This window comes from Cinclus cinclus, chromosome 20, assembly GCF_963662255.1.
Source record: "Cinclus cinclus chromosome 20, bCinCin1.1, whole genome shotgun sequence".
In the NCBI taxonomy this organism is placed as follows: Eukaryota; Metazoa; Chordata; class Aves; order Passeriformes; family Cinclidae; genus Cinclus; species Cinclus cinclus.
In genome coordinates, this window is record NC_085065.1 from 3,964,794 (window position 1) to 3,981,537 (window position 16,744).

Here is a 16,744-nt window from a genome sequence, read left to right on the forward strand (position 1 = left end):
TCACCACAGCAGGAAATTCCCTCCTTGCTCTCTCGGACCGGCCCGACAGGCTCACCCCACATCCAGCCCCTGCCAGGACCTGCCTCTTCCCATCCCACCCACTCCACTCCTCTCTCAACAGCTCCGCCTGGATTTCTACTTTCATCTTCTGAATGAATGTTCCTCCAGCTTTCAAAGAGAACTCCCTGTGTGCCCGAGCTGGCAGCACAGGCAGGTGACAAGTGCTGCTGCTGGAAATTAGGCCACCTGTGTGACCGCGTGTGGGTGCGGGAGGATGCCAAAGGTCAATGCCCATCTAACTTGGGTCTGACAACCAGCTTTTTTACTGTGTTTTAAAAAACCCAAACAACACAACGCATGCAGTATGAGGGGGAATGCTCTTAAGAGAAGGCACTCCTTTGTGTTTAGTTCCAATGTTCCACTAGAGCTCATTTTAAACTTTGTGTTTCAGTTGCTGCACTACCAGTGGCAAAAGCCTTGTTTTCCGGCACTCTTTCCCGAGACACCATAGGAGCTGGCTGCTTCTCCTCACCTGGGAAGGAGGATTCTAGAAACCTGAAAAACCGGAAACATCACGAGGCTAAAACTGAGGGAAGCAAACCACAAGAAAGTTTTTATAAAGAACCATTACATTTAATTGTTTAAAGCAGAAAAAGAAATGAGTCTCCTCAAAGAACGTAAGCCCAAGAAGCCTCATTACATCCCAAGACCACCAGGAAAGCCATTCAAGTACAAGTGCTTCCAGTGCCCCTTCACTTGCAATGAGAAATCCCATCTCTTTAACCACATGAAGTACGGCCTCTGCAAAAACTCCATCACTTTGGTGTCAGAGCAGGATCGTGTCATCAAGTGCCCAAAGAGCAGCTCCCTGGAGCCCAAACAGATCAATCAGCTCGAATCTACCGTCAAACCAACTTCTTCTAAATCTGTCACAAACGGACTGACAAGCCTCGATTCAAAGCCTCAATATCCTTTTACTAAAGAAGATGCCAAGGAAAACGTTGAGTTACAAACCCAGGCGACAAACGCAGCAATTCAAGGACAAAAACCTGCGATTCCGAAGGAATTAAGCCCTGCCAGCTCTGCAGCAGAAGGTGCCATCAGCATGCAGCCCCTGATGGAGGGCATGGTGAGGCCCTCAGCCTTCGTTCCTGTCGGAGAACACCGAGACAGCAAAGGCCCAGAAATCACAGAGGCATCTGAAATCCTCTCCCTCTCTAACAAAAGCTCTCCTTTTCACACCAAGTCTGCCTTTCACGCACCAGCTCACCCATGGAAGGCAGGTTCTTTCCTCCCAGAATTCCCACATAAAGTTGCTCCCACAAAGGGCTTTGGTTCCATTTCACCTTACATGCAACCAATGATTCCCGAGTACTCACCCCACTTCTATGAGCACCGGCTTGCTATCTACACACCTTACCTGCTGCCAGGTAACTCAGAGTGTGAAAGCTCTGCTCTCTCTGTCTATGGAACACAAGATCAAAGACACTTTCTTCCCCACCCTGGGCCACTTCCAAAACCCCTAAATCCATCAGCATATGAACACTATCGATTGTTCCAACAATACCACTCCACTCCACCAATACCATATGGATTTTGTAGGCCAACAGATCCTCCATTTTACAGATTTTCACATGTAGCTGGTATTAACAGGGATCAAAACTCTCATCTGATGGAAGAAACTACCTTGCTGTACCCAGCTTCTTTAAGCCCTTCTCAACAATACCCTCTAAGTTCACATAAAAAACAAGCAGATTATGAAAAAGAAATAACATTATTGCATGCCAAAGGTAACCCTAAGGATGACCAAAATGAAAGAGAGAATGCCAAAATGAGCCCTCTCGCAGGAAGCGCAGCAACAGGCTCCCCTGGCAGACCCAGCCCCACCAACTTCACCCAGACAAGCCACACGTGTGAGGGTTTGTTTGACCTCTCCAGCAAGTCATCTTCCACGTCCCTGGGCAAGTACGACCAGTCAGAAGAAAGCTTCACAGCCTTCAGACCTGTGAGAAAAAGCACTGACCAACAGCCTTCTCTTCAAGGCGTGCAGGCACAGCAAGAGAGAGGGGATTCACCCAACAGGTAAAATAACACTTTGCAAATTCTCATCGGGTTTGCCGGGGACGTGCAAAGACAGATGGGCACATTTCATGCAATGCCTGTTAGATATATTTAGATTTACAGCAGTAAGTGAATATGCTCTTTACCAACTGTGCAAAGCACACAGGTGCTACAGTGAGCAGACCATTCATTCTCCTTAAATGTACTAGGAATTTCCACCGTGTTTGTGTATTTCCAATGTGTTTGCGTACTTCAGGGAATTACTTCTATTACGGTGATGGTACAGTGAAAGGGACCTGGGGGATTTAGAGGAGAAACAACAGAATTGTCAAGCTTCTAACCTAGAAGTCTAGATTTTTTCCTCTTCCTGCCCACTTCCTCAGCCCCACTTTAAAAGAGCAACTGAGAGTGAATTCTCTTCTCATTTCTTTCAGCATCAACGTCACTGATGAAGACTCACACACACAGACCGACAGCCAGAACAACGCGGGCTCACTGTCCAACACAGAAGAAGACGCAGGGATAGTTCCCCTCAATCTTTCAAAAAAGGCCGACACGAGCACAGGACCCACTCACGAGCACGTGTACAAAACCCCATCCAAAACAGACAGGCAGAGCTTCCTGGAAATGCAGGACATGCCCCTGAACCTCTCGGTAAAGGATTCCTGTAATACAGCCAGCCCGAAAACGTCCTTCCACAGCCCATCCCACGAGAACAGCGCTGCTGCCTCTTCTCCGAGCGCGGCCAAGGAGAGCTCCGCGGCGGAGCCGCGCGTCCCCAAGAACCCCAGCAGCAGCGCCTGTGACAAAGGCTTCGCGGCGCAGCGCGGCGAGGCGGCGGACTTGGGGCTCATGGAGAGCTGTGACGAGCAGAAGCAGACGGCGGCCGTGGCTCTGTGCCAGCTGGCTGCCTACAGCCCCAGCACGGCCCGGCTGGACGGCGACGGGCACGGCGCGCAGGACGGGCGCGGAGCGCCCGCAGAGCCCGCCCGTGCCGCTCCCGAGGCGCGGGACGCGCCGTGCAATCCAAAGGGGAAAGCACAAAAAAGGACAAACCAAAAAGAATCGGCAAAATCCCAGCAAGGTGCTAAGAGGGTCAGGCCCAATGACTGCAGCAGAGTCTTCACTTTAAGGAAGAGAACAAGAGTGTCCTAATCCTCCTCCTTCCACTGAGTTTCTGGTTATCAGCATCACCATGAAATTTCTACAAACGCTCACTCATTGGGCTTGGCCCGTGACAAGATACAGTCGATCTCTCCATTGTAAATAATGTTCATAATTTTATATTAATATTTTTAAGTAATTGAACTTCGTCTTGTACAAGCTCAGGTTTTGATGAGTGAATTTTTGCATTCATTACTAAAGCCAAAGTAAATCAGATGAATCTTCAAGGGTTTTTTGCAATTGTATGATGTAAAATAACTTTTACAACTTCTTTTCTTGAAAGATGTTTAAGCTCTAGAAACAATATTGCTCAATAACATACTGTCATAGTCTTTTTTCAGCCTTAATTTCATCTAATAGGGTTTTTTTCTGTTCTTTTATTTTTCCTTTGAAAACCTTTATATGTCACTGTGCAGTAGTTTAAATAAGCTTAAGATTAAAACTGGCTTTTTAGAATGTACTGTAAAAACTGCTCTGTGTATGGATGCACTTTGCCATTCTGCCCTAAGACAGAACAACAGACCAAATTTAGTTACTCAGAGGCAGATGCCACTTTAAATGAACTGCCCCAAACCCTGTGTAAGTGACCTCTTCTCGCAGTGATCCGAACAAGACTCAAGTCAAACCAAAGAAAGCCTGCACAGGTTTAATAAATGCAGTTTATGTTCAACTTGAAGTAAATCACTATGAAAACAACACTGAAAATATGAAGAACTAAGCAATCCAGGTGCCTGCTTTGCTGAGGTTAGACAGAAACTGGGCAGCCTTCAAACTCCAGGCCTAAAAAGTTATTTATATAATTTATTTCATCTGAGGCAAACTCTCCTGGTGAAGGTCTTGTTTCAGTACGTGTGTATCACTCACTATCAGCTTCTGTGTCCTTCTACAGCCATAAACTATTTCCTACTTCTATATCTGTGTATATAAACTGGCAATTTTTCAAATAAATCTTGGGATCTGTACTTAAAATACATGGAAAGTCATTAATGAACACAAATACATTTACTACACTATCGATACTGAAGAACAACTTAGCAAGAAATTACTAGCTAAATTTTCAGCTGGCAAGCAGAATTTTGAGACCAAATCAATTCCAAAAAGTTCCAAAAGAAAAGAAGGTTTCTTAAGTGATGGAAATTAATTACGTGGATTAATTCATCATACTTTAATTCCAAATAAAGAAGCTCAGAATTCCCTCTGCCTTAAAGCTGCTGTCCAGCTTGTCCAAACTGCTACAGAAGTTCAACTAAAATAAGGCTGATCCCTGTGTAAATTTACACAGTGTAAGGAGAACAAATCCAGAACAAGCATTATTCACATACAATCACAGGTATACATTTCTCATTGATCATTACCCAGGTGAGGGACATCCTCACTTGCTTGAACATCACTAATAGGTGTAAACCTGCTTAGGGAAGTGGAGCTGTATTCAACACAATGCAGAATTCCCAGATTTTTTTTTAACTCGTGTTTTGTGCTGTGCTGCTTTGAGTCAACAGCTCAGAGCATTGTAACAAGTTTAGTAATTAAATAGTAAATGACAGACCTTTAGTTTCTGAGCAAAGAAAAAAAAAAGAGATAGATTGATCTTTAATTTTCCACAGAGAAAAGCTTCTCTCACATTATCAAAAGGCAAGAATATCCATGTGAGTTTGAAAAAAGGCAATTCACTAACAGAAAAAGTCCAATTGACTGAATGACAAGAGCAGGACAGCCAGTCAGTGTGAGGGACTGAGCTGTACATCAGCACGTGATAGAACAAAGAGAAAGAGTTGCTTTCCAGTCCAACATTAAAGCTTCAATCTTAGGGTCAGATGCTGCTAGATCCCTAATTTATAAACATGAAATTACAGAGTCATGTTGTCACCACTGCCACTCTTCACACTACCTTAAGCTATCTGCCTCAGTCATCTCTAAAAGCAGAGAGCTTCACCTACTATTATCCACAATTTTAAAAAAATCTCGTGTATCTCTTTACTTGGTAATTTGAATTTCTTTCAAGTGAACAACAAAAAACTTGGTGTTTCTTCCATAGAATTCAAAAATATATTCTCCTCCATCTCCATACAAATATTATTTATAAAAGACAGCTCCAATGGTGAAGTCTATCTGATCTGCCTTCTTCAAATTAAATAAAAATCCACGACATGAGGTTATCCAGATTCCCTGACAGAGGTGTACAGTTTTGGTTTTTTCAGAACTGAAGTACAGATTTACCTTTGGAGGATTTCCCTTTCATGATTCCCCAGCTGTAAGCTGGAAGGTTTTTAACTGTTTCACCTTTGTCATGGAAGGGCAAAAGTAATGAAAAAAGGGAAACCAACCAAAGGATCACTGCACAAACTTTTTCACAGGCAGCACATGCTATAATGGACATGAACTCTTTCCACAGAGACAGAGTAACAAATTGTATTCAATGTCACTTTTCAGGGCACATCTTCAAACTAGAAAAGATTTAGCACCCTGACTTACTAGTAGGAAACACCAGCTTTGAAACACCTTTTAAATTTAGGGTTCAACTGCTTTGTTCAACCCAGGAGCACCAGATGGGATCCAAAGAACCATCTAGAACAAGACACTGTTATAAAAGCACCCAAGGGAGGATGTCAACTGCTACACTGTGCTTTTATCATTCCCACTATATATATGGCATTGACCAAAATTACATTAGTATCTCTGTAATTCAATGTATGCTGATAACTACAGAACACACAAAGAAACAATTCCTCTGCCCTGTTCTTCTTCTTTCCATCCTTCTATTTCAAAAACCCATTTAAAATATAAACAATTCATGTATAAATTACATGAAACTGGCCTTTGAAATTTAACTATAAACAAACAGCAGAAGCTAATGGCTTTAAAGGGCAAGTTAGTCATCAATTATTTAATATACTCTGCTTAAATAATGACACTGACACAACATGGAGCCATGCTGAATTGTTTTATACAACTGTACAAAGAAACATGGGAGGGAAGAAGAAAGAAGAAAACCCCAAGATAATAATTCCATTTTGGAAAGAAATATATTTATTAAGCATAAAAAAGGCACACCCAAGCCAGTGCTTTAGACAGAAGTACTTAAATACCCCCATGGGCAAATGTTTTACTGCAGAACTCAGTACTTCAGTCATCACCCAGCACACACACATCAGCAAATCCCAGTCTCTTGCCACACATTTGGTGCCTTACAATAGAAATTGTTATTTCATGAACTTACATTCAGCAAGCACAACTCACCATCTGAAATTCGGGAAGGGAGCAGCAATCCTCTCCTGCCCAGCTCAGCCAGGGCCAGGCACCCACCGTGCCATGCGTTGTCTGTTTCCTGGAAACTAATGCCACAACAAAAAGTTGGTTAAAACTGCCCTTCTTCTCAGGATTTCATGTCTTATGGTGAATTCCTAACATTTTAGAAGACCCCTAATCCAAACTAGCATTTTCTTGTTGTGTAATTGATGCCACTGGACTTGTAAAACAGAGGAATGACAAGTTGAATATGTTTTCCTTCCCAATTATGCAACACAAATACTGCTATAAATATGATCAAAAAAGCAAAAAGCTCAGTGATGACAATAAATGTAACTCAATACAGAAGATTCTACACCTGAAACTCATACAGAAAAGGAAAATAACTTCCTAGTACACGGGCAAAAGATGCAGATTTACAGAACATACCCAAAATAACTAATGAGTTTAGTGCCAAATGCAGCCCTTAACCTGCAAAAGAGGTTCAAATGGCAGTTCCCAGCAAACCCATTACAAGAGTTTATGAAGTAAGCAAATAGTGGTTTTTATCTACCTTTGGAAAACATCAACCAGGGAAACTTGCAGTGAAAACAGAAAAAAATCCCCAAATGGCAAATAATTTTTAGTGGGCTGGCAGATAATGGAGTGAAAAGAGGAAAGGTGGCATGCTGCAGGATTAAATCTGAACAGAGATTCATTTTGTATTACTCTAGGAGTAGGAATCTGAGAATAAAACACTGGGCAGCCAGGCTAGGTTGTCTCAAAGCTTCATCTCTCCCAACACCATCTCTGACATGGCCTGAGACAGGTGCTCGGCCAAAGAGAAGCAGGAAGGACCATCCCCTTCTTGCCCCCCTGGCTTTGGCAATCAGCAGCATGCAGACAGCTCACAACCAGAGGTTGGAGCCAGATTCATTGTTTAATAACCTCTGAAGGGACTCTCTTCCATTAATTTGTATAATCCCTTTTTGAACTCCCTTTACACTTTTGGCTCCCATAACATCCCGTGGCAATGACTTCCACTGGTTAATTATAATTGCGTGGAAATGCACTTCCTGCTGCTTCCCTGCTCTGGCACCAGGGAGAGAGTGAACTGCAAACAGCCTCCTGCTCTCCCTCCTTCTGGCCTATTTACAATGGAGACACAGCAAATCACATCCCTCCACTTCTCCTTCCCATCACTTAAACCACTTTTCAGTGATTTCATTTTATCTCTTCCTTTCTTAACAATTTCCAACACTACATTTGTCTTTTTTTTCCCTGCCAGCTGCTGAGCACTCCCCTGATGCACTCTGACAGATCAGTGGCTTCCAGGGGTTTGACAGTGAGCAGCATTTTGCCCCAAGTACATCATTTGCATGCATTAGACATCATATTTTATATGACATTTACTGTTGTAGTACTTCACTTGGGCTCCTCTAACACTTTTCTTTCTATCACTCTTAGCTCTCACTACATTAAATAAACTTTAAGTATCCGCTGGTTTCCTAAGCCCTTCATTCACCTTTTTTCCAGGATTCTTTATGTGTATGTTGAACAACACAAGGCTCATGCCTCAGTGGAACTGTGCTGACAATCTCCCTACACTGTGAAAAATCATCACTTATTTCTTCCCTGACTCTTGTCTTTTGATATGTCTACCCTTCCTCTTATCTCAAGAGGTATAACAGAGTGCCTCTGATGAGCAACTGATTTATTCCTATTTTGGTCACTAGATATTTAGTGCAAAGAATCCAACAGAGATTCTCTCTTGTCCTTGCCTACATTTGTTCCCAGGTGTTTCTGAAGAAAGCAGGTCACTCAATTACTACTTGAATTACTCATCCCTATGACTTGAAAAACAAGGAAAGAAAACACAGTGAGTACAGGTCTTTGAAGCTCCGGGGTAATTGAGATCAGCAGCACCTCTTAAATTAATCACAGCAACACAGTGGAAGGATCATCTAAGTGGATACTTTCCTTGCAAGTCTTTCAGACTTTATACCTTCTTTTTTTTCTAACGTATTATCCTTTTAGCCGGCATCCTCCATTTGTACTCACAACCCATATGAAAATACTTTTTAAAACTAGGGACACCTGAGTGACACAGATGTGCACATGACCAGCATTTCTTGCCAATAAAGAAACTCTTTTTGTTATTGGCTTGCTCTAAACCACTTGTTTATTAGATTTCAGGTACTCAATGCAGGCATAATGAGCAATTTGGTATTAAACAAAACCATGTGCTACTTGTTTAATGATTTTGTCCTTTCCCTGCTCTACATGAATGCACAGCCATTACATCCAATGCTAAAGTGCACCAAAAGAACATCCCACAGCCCTGTGTGCCCCAAATGGAGTTTCCACCAGCCCCAAACCCCCTCTGACACAGCCAACAGCAGATCCCTTAGCCAGAGTGTAAGAACCAGCATACTGCAACACAATCCAAAACACCTCCCAGCTCTGGCAGATCATGGAAAAGTTTGCAGACAAGAAGCACATGTCTTGTTCAGGTAAATATTCTCAGTATCCACAAGGTCCTATGGCAAGAAGCTTTTACAGTCTAACTGTGTGAATAAAACCACTCTGTCTTTATTCTAAACTTCCCATCTGATGCTTGAGTTTGCTTCTAGAAACACAAAACCTAGAGAGCAACCACATCCACACCATTCCCAAGTGCCTAAATCTCTATTATACCCTATTTATTCCTCACTCTCCCTACATGTTTCAGCCTCCCTTCACACAGAGATTGTTTCTCACCTCTGGTAAACCCCAGAACATAATTTCCAATTCTACTGGGTTTCTAAGGATGGCCACTAAACTCAATACATGAGTCCTGAGCACACCAGGAACCTCTAAAGTAGCAAGTCAATGAGCAATTTTTTTATCTTTCCTAAGCTCAACTTGCACATTACCTTAGTATGGGGTCAAGAGGACAGATAAGAAATAATTTCTTTATTGAATACCCTTAGCCCATCTGTGCCTTCAAAGACTTTGAAATTTGGGAGAAGGAGAGCAAGAAAATTTACAGATGTTTAGACCTTTCTTCCTAACTGTTGTCCCCCTGTTCCACAAGCAGACATGTTTTAGACATGCGTAAAGTGTGAAATAAGATTTTTTACCTAAAACAGTCCAACAGAGAGCCAATCACATCATCTGCTAATTCTTTTGGAAGTCTTCCAGTTATTCTACCAATTCTACAGAAGAAGGGGGAAAAAAAAGCATACAATGGATTATTAGTACTACAGTTGATTGGTAACTTAGATAAAAAAAACCCCAAAACTAGTTACTGGAATCTTCCTGACTTCAAGATGCCACTCCACTGCCCTAAAACTGATGCCCTTAAACAACAATCTCAAACTTAAAAAAAGTTCACACAGCAGTGAACCCCCCACAGAAATGCATTTTAAAAGAAAAAGAGAAAAAAAGCATTTTGAAGAAATGTTTCTTTCTTTGCACCCTTCAAATCTTGTCTTGCCCAGAACATCCATTTCCAAACCCACCTGAAACTCCCTGAAAACCCACCCAAGTTTTCATTAGGAAAAGAGACAAATGTGTCTGTGCACCACCCACCACTGGCTATGCTAAAACCATTTGCAGCAAATATTGGTAATACACCCAAATTATCAATCATGGATTACAGTGTATTTCTATATTGTTTACAGCTCAGCAGAGTCACCACAACACACCTACCCTTTGGCTGCAGACCACCTGACGATGGTGTCTTTGTCTTTCAGGCCAACCAACAATTGTTCTGCAAGTAATTTTATTAAAAAAAAAAACAGATTATTCTTATTTAACAACAGAAAAAAATTCTTAAGACGTTCAAAATTAATTTGCCTCTTTGTATAAAAATCTTTGTATCTAGATTTATTCTAATTGTCACACAAGTACAAATTGACATTAAAAAACAAGAAATATGTCACAATTGTTTATGGAAAGAGATTGCAATTTGAAGTGCTGTAAAAGATTCAAAATGGAAGTCATGGTGCTTTTTGTGGAGGTTCATTACATTATTCAGTTATAAAAGTCTTCTCATGCAATTTTTGCCTATTTATTTACAGAATATCCACCAGCCAGCTAGCATAGGACATGCTGTACAACTGCATATTAAGAAACAAATGTTGTTCCTTGGATACCACCATGGTCTAAAAATTAAACCATAGTTCTTCAGCTTTCACGTGACATATTTTTGTTGTGTATTTCATCATACATTTTAATTCACCCCTCCATTTGTGAAAGGTTCAGGGCATGTCTTTTATATGACTGGATAAAACTGGGAAAATATATTTCAGTATGTTTACACCTCCATGGCCAACTCCACAACAAATCCTCCAGTACTGAGTTTCTCACTGAGAGGCTGAAATCCAAACCATTTGACAAAACACCATCTATTTCAATCAGCTGCACAGACCAAAGTTTCAGAGTCTTTCCAGCTGTTACACTAGCACAGATTTTTTTAGCACATTACTTTTCTAGCCCCAAGCAGATTGTTTTCCAACATATGTTGAACTTGCAGCATTGCAACCATTTCTCTCCAGCTTTAACACACCTACAACATTTTCAATCTCTCCTGGAATGTCATACTCCTCATCATCATCAGCTTCAGCAGCAGCAACTTCTTTCTTCTGGTTCTGCACAGCAGCACCCTGAGCCTGCAGGTTGGCAGCCAGAGACCGACAGCCACGCTGGTACCTGCACAGCAAACACACACCTCAGTGATTTCTCTGGTTTAACTTCCAGCTGCAACAGGGACACGCTGCCACAAACCACCTTCCTACACTCCCAGGGCACAGTTATCTAGTGGCTGCTTTAAAGGAAAGGGAGAAATATCCCATTCTCCTTGCTCCTGACCCAGTTGTCTGTTTTCCAAGGTGAGAAGAGCCAGACTATTCAAATAGTTCCTTTTCATTATCCCTCCCTTTCCTGTTTCACTATAACTTATTTTCCACTGCTAACAACAAAGAGAGACAAAATTCCCATGCCCCAAAAGCCTCTCCAAAAACTAAAAAAGGAAAAAAAAAAGAAAAAAGAAAAAAATTAATAAAAACAGCTTATTAAAAATTGCTTTTTAAATCTCAAAGCCAGCTTAGTACTTTCTGACCAAGCTGTACTCGAATATTTAGCCCGTGGTGTAGATGCATTCTTACAAAAGATAGACTTTACATGCTAAACTGACTTTTGCCATTGGGCAAGGTACATTCTCCACCTAAAAAGAATTTTCTATGCCTAAGGATGTTCTCAAAAGCTGGTAAAATAAATACAATAAAAATAGTCACCAAGGGAGCCTGCAATTTTAAAATATCAGTGCGAGAAATCTAAAAAAGAGTTTGCCCTCTGGCAGTACGTAAAACCAGACACCAAAACCTGACTAATATGCAAAACCAGAGCAGGATTGCAAACCACTTTTCCCCTGTGAACTTTCTATCGAATCAGGGTAGGACCAGGTAATGGAAAAAGTTATGTTCACTCTTACAAAATTGTACTAAATCAGCTTCAGGAACAAAGGTTGCTGTCTTCCCATATTTAGTGAATTATGCATTATATTGGAACAGGCTTCTGCTTGTGCAACGTGCAAAGTCAGATTTGGCTTATCCCAGCACTCACTTATGTACCAAAACTGAAAAAAATACAGGAAACTAAATACAGTGGAAGAATCCTCCTTTTTCCAAATAATGCAAATAAAGAATATGCTCATTCCCACAAAAATTTATTTTTCTTTAAGGGAAGGTTAAGAGGAGCAGAAAGCAAATGTACAGATTTATGTATTTGTAGTGAATTTAGAGCTTTTGGATTTTCCTTTTTTTTTTTTTTTTTTTTAACTTTTCATCTTCAAACTGACCTCCACTTTGCTACCTTTGGTTTCACAAATGTCAGGCCAAGTCGCTGCACCAGCTTCATGCCCAGCTTGCGCAGAACCATCTGATTGCTTTCTGACAGCTTGCAGTTATCAAGACACTCAAGAACAGTAGCAGCTGCAAAAGAAAACAAACACACCAGAAAAACTGCTTTTAACAACAGCTTGGTATGAAAATTTCAAAGTTCTGAACGTTTTTTAAGAGGTTTATATTTTTAAAGGCATTACTGAAGTACAAATGCCTAGTTACCTACTTTGTAGCAGATAAAAAACTGGCAACATCCTTCACTGCCCAAACAGGGGAGCTGGTTTTAAGGATCACTTTTGATTATGAAAATTATAATCTACATCCTCAGCATGTTTATGCCTCTGATTCTCACTGGAAGCAACACATCCAAGTGTCTTTCAGGGCCTAAGAATTTTCAGTGATCTAACAGAACCAGGAGCTAAATATGTAATTCATTTACTCAGGAAAGTTCCTGCACACTGAGGAAGCTTTCCCTTTCCTCACTTAGTATTTTCAGGCACGACCAAATCCTGACACTGAAATTTTTATGATGATGGATGTCCAGAAACATTTGGACATGAGAAACACTGTGGACGTGTAAACAATCATCCACAAAACCTCTCATTTGGGCACATCAAAGGTAACAAAGTTATTTGTCCAGCAAGTAAAAAAAACACAGAGAAAGAAGAATCTTGGGTTAATGAGGATAAAGTTCCAGGATTCAAAATTTTCACAAGGAAGCCATGGCTGTTACAAATAAAAAAGCCCTTTTGCAGTTTCTTTAGGGTGAAAATAATTCTTCAGAAGTTGACCATTAGCTAATAGAGACTAATGACTCAGGCTCTGAAAGAGCCACTGTGCTTCCAACAGCACTGCACAGATGGAACCACAGCAGCCAAAAACTGCAACCTCCTTCCCCAGTCTCCTATCAAGGGTTTCAAAACACAAAGAGATCAAAGAAAACGCAATTATTTCAACGTCTGAGACACTGTAAGACATGACTTACAAATTTCAAGTCTTTAAAAAGACTGGTGATGTACTTGATGTACTAAAACACAAATGAAACAATCCATGCAGACAACAAGCCAGTGATGATTATTATTACTTCAGTACTTCAGTACCTTCCAGTAACCTGGATTACTTGCAGTTATAAAAGCCCAAGAGACTGATAGTTTAGGAGGAAGAGGCTGCAGAAACATCATCATTCACAGACAGAAAATAAATTAAGAATACATAAATAAAGGCCTCTTCCAAGTCCTGCCAGCTCTTGAATCACTAAAATATCTACAGACCCATGTAAATTACTGCAGGGCTAGTGTTTGTTTTTAATTCAACTTCTATGTCACAAGTGACTTCAAACAGGATCTTGCTTTGACATTTGCCTATTTTTTTCCTTATTTCATCCTCAGATCTGTTATAATTAAAAATCTTAGCTATTTTTTGTCTCCCACATTTTCTTATCCTGAACAGTTCCCATCTGAATACCTGCTTCTCAGCTGTGAGCATTCTAGATTTTCTAGGGTAAGTTCACTCATTTATATGTTCCTGATTTTTCTCTTATTACCAGACTCGTAATTACTTATTATTTCTTCTATGCCATGAGCAAAAGCTTCTGATTTTACCAGTAGGGTTAATGCTGTGAACTCAATATGCTCCTCCCATAGTGATTAAGATTATTGTGTTATTCAGTGGTATTTTCTAAATTCTGTCATTTTCTTTTACACTGCAATTTTCCCAGCCTGTTTATTTTTCTGCTTCTCTGGCAGCTTCCCCAGTGGATTCTGCTATTCCTGTGCAGAGGCATTCCCAGTATTTGCACCTGTGTCATTCCATGCTGTTTGTCTTCACTATCTTATCTCCATCATTACCCATCTCTCAGGCATTTTCTAAGGAAGTGTCTGCTTCTCAGCCTTAGGAACTGGGAAAATTAGATTTTCCAGCACCAGAACTAAAAAAAGCTTATTCTCAGGGCCAAAATAATCTAATTAGTGAAATCACAAACACTCTAAAGTGAATTTATATTCGTGCTTGGTTCCTGTCAACAGCACAAGCCCCATTTCTGGTACTTGGATAAGCTCCACAAAACTAAGAGGTCTTTTGTAGTGTTTAGGAATTAGCCACCATCTTTCCCTGCCTCCCTTTATTGCTATCAATAAGGCCCAAGATCACACTGCAGTCAGTTCTGATCATATCTCAAGATTCACCCCAAGACAAACATAATTCCAAAATGCAGCTACACGATTCAGAAACCTCCATATTCTCTTTTTCTCTTTTTGGCTTCCTGTCTATCCCTAATTGCATCCAGTATAATCTCTTTTCACTAAAATACTTCTCTTATTCCACCAGTATCCCAACATGATTCCAGCTGTGTCCTGTACACAGCTGGTTCTTAAAACTTCAGTCTTCTGAAATCCTGTGCCTCTATTAAAACTTGAAGAGACTCTGTAAAACTTCCAGTGGTAATATGTACAAAATCAGTTTATGCTCAAGTGAATTTCAAACAAGTATTTTCCACATCTAACAGTCTGTATGTTCTGTGTTCAGCTCCTGTATTACAGCAATGGTCAGTGTGATCACCTGCCAAATCCTCTGATGTGCTGTTCCAACACAGCATTCCTACTGGCATCTGCTCCTCCCTCAGTCATTTCTGCTTTTGCTCCCTCATTTTCCCTGCTTTATCATGCCCTGTGGATTTCACTCCCTACAGTACCACTTGTCACCAGGTTAATCTTCCTTTCCCTTTTCTACTGCAATGGCTTGAAAAACTGAACAAACTTACCGTAAGGTAAACAGTCTTCTCTCTTGCCATGCTTAAACAGCTGTGCCTACAATTAAAATAGGGAACACAGACATGAGAATACAGAGATTCTTTAATGCAATTTATCAAACATTTAGCTCTAAAACATTTTAATGTTCTTACAATAAAGTGTAGCATTTGCTGATTTAAATAGCATAAAAGGAAGTGTCTCGACGTGTGCAGCTCTTGGTAAATGCTCAAGGGACTGAGGTGGCCAAAAATCACTCAGGAGAAAAACAAAACAAAGCAAAAAAAAAAAAAATTAAAAATAAAAAGACCACCAGTTTGGGGCTAGCTCAGGCCCCTGATCATCAGGCTCAGTGCTGGGTCACATAAGCTCAGACTGGTACAACCAGAGTTTGTGAGAGACTAAACCACCTACAGACACCTGCAAATAAACCTCCAGCAGGCCAACTGCAATTCCTGTGCCCAGGGAATTTTTTTATCTGCAGCTAAATACCCCAGTGAGATTAAGCCCCAGCACTGCAGTGAGACAAAGGGACTATTAACACCTGACAGAACATGTTACACATTAAAAGCTTCCTCAGCTCTCCTTGCATCAAAACTCTGGCCAGGCACTTGTTTGCCCTTGCTCTGGCACTCACCAGAAGCAAAATCTTCCTCAATAAATATGCCTGGGAGTTAAACAAGAACAGAGTTCCCCTAAAAAGAGGTATTTTCTCACACATACCAAACACATACACGTGCCTCCCGCGCTGCAGGCGTGGCTGCGAGCAACAGAGGCAAGAAAAACACCTTGGGGCTGTGTACCCAGCCTGTTTTGGTTTGTTACTAAATTGCATTTCAGGATCCCACATCAGCACTGCTGATCAGCTCCACTACAAGCTACATATGAGAATTTGATATTATATATCAAACTATTGGAGATTTTTAATGCAGGCAAGTGTAAGGGCTCCCTTAAAAATGACATTTACAAAGCAGTAATGCAGTAGAATGGGCCCAGCCAACAGAAATGTGTCATTTTAAATGTATAAATTGGCACAGCTTTCAGCAATATACAAAGTCAGTGATAAAAACAATACAAATATTTTTCACCACATACATACAACAAAACTCTGCTTATACTAAAGAGCCTAAAAATAGGCTAGAGGACCTGCAAATATTTGGTACAACAAATCTAGAGCTCCTCTAAAACTTCTCTATCTTTTTTGATACATCCAGAAACTCATTTCATCACTTTGTTCCTGTGTGCTGCTTTAAAACCCCATCAGTGGTTACTCCATACAATTTACTGTGGATGCTAAGACACAGCAGCATCCCTGCATCCTCACAATTCCTTCCCTGCATCCTCACAATTCCTTCTCCTTCCTGCCTAACTTAACAGCAAACACTGTTTTTAAGGCACACACAGGCTGCCTCCAAATTATTATTATTATTATGATTATATTCAAGCATATTCTAACAAAGCACAGTGTAATTCCTCAAGCAGTGATAATGTAGAGAAACATCTTTTTAACAGATCCTTGGGAATGGTCCTGGACAAACACCTTTGGATTTGTGCTCTCAGCACATTGCTGGGGAGGTGGAACAGAACACTTAAAATACCAATCCATTTTCAATCTGCAGTTCTTAAATTCTGGCACCTTTCTCCAAGCTTCTCCACATGTTTTCA

The 16,744-nt window shown here is 40.8% G+C and overlaps 2 protein-coding genes across 2 annotated transcripts in view; one reads left to right on the forward strand and one right to left on the reverse strand.

Annotated features, from left to right (window-relative positions):
* Nucleotides 1-16,744, reverse strand: part of TBCD (tubulin folding cofactor D) — a 117,138-nt gene that overhangs the window by 84,803 nt on the left and 15,591 nt on the right. Inside the window, exons 8-13 of the mRNA XM_062506578.1 lie at nt 15,094-15,139; nt 12,293-12,425; nt 11,003-11,145; nt 10,144-10,204; nt 9,573-9,647; nt 6,463-6,557 (exon numbers count right to left, since the gene is read on the reverse strand). Coding sequence (XP_062362562.1) covers nt 6,463-6,557; nt 9,573-9,647; nt 10,144-10,204; nt 11,003-11,145; nt 12,293-12,425; nt 15,094-15,139 — 553 coding nt within the window. The remainder of the gene's footprint in view (nt 1-6,462; nt 6,558-9,572; nt 9,648-10,143; nt 10,205-11,002; nt 11,146-12,292; nt 12,426-15,093; nt 15,140-16,744) is intronic.
* ZNF750 (zinc finger protein 750) lies at nt 659-3,216 on the forward strand. The gene is made up of 2 exons (XM_062506496.1): nt 659-2,082; nt 2,496-3,216. Exons 1-2 carry the CDS (start codon nt 659-661, stop codon nt 3,214-3,216), a joined length of 2,145 nt encoding a protein of 714 aa, XP_062362480.1.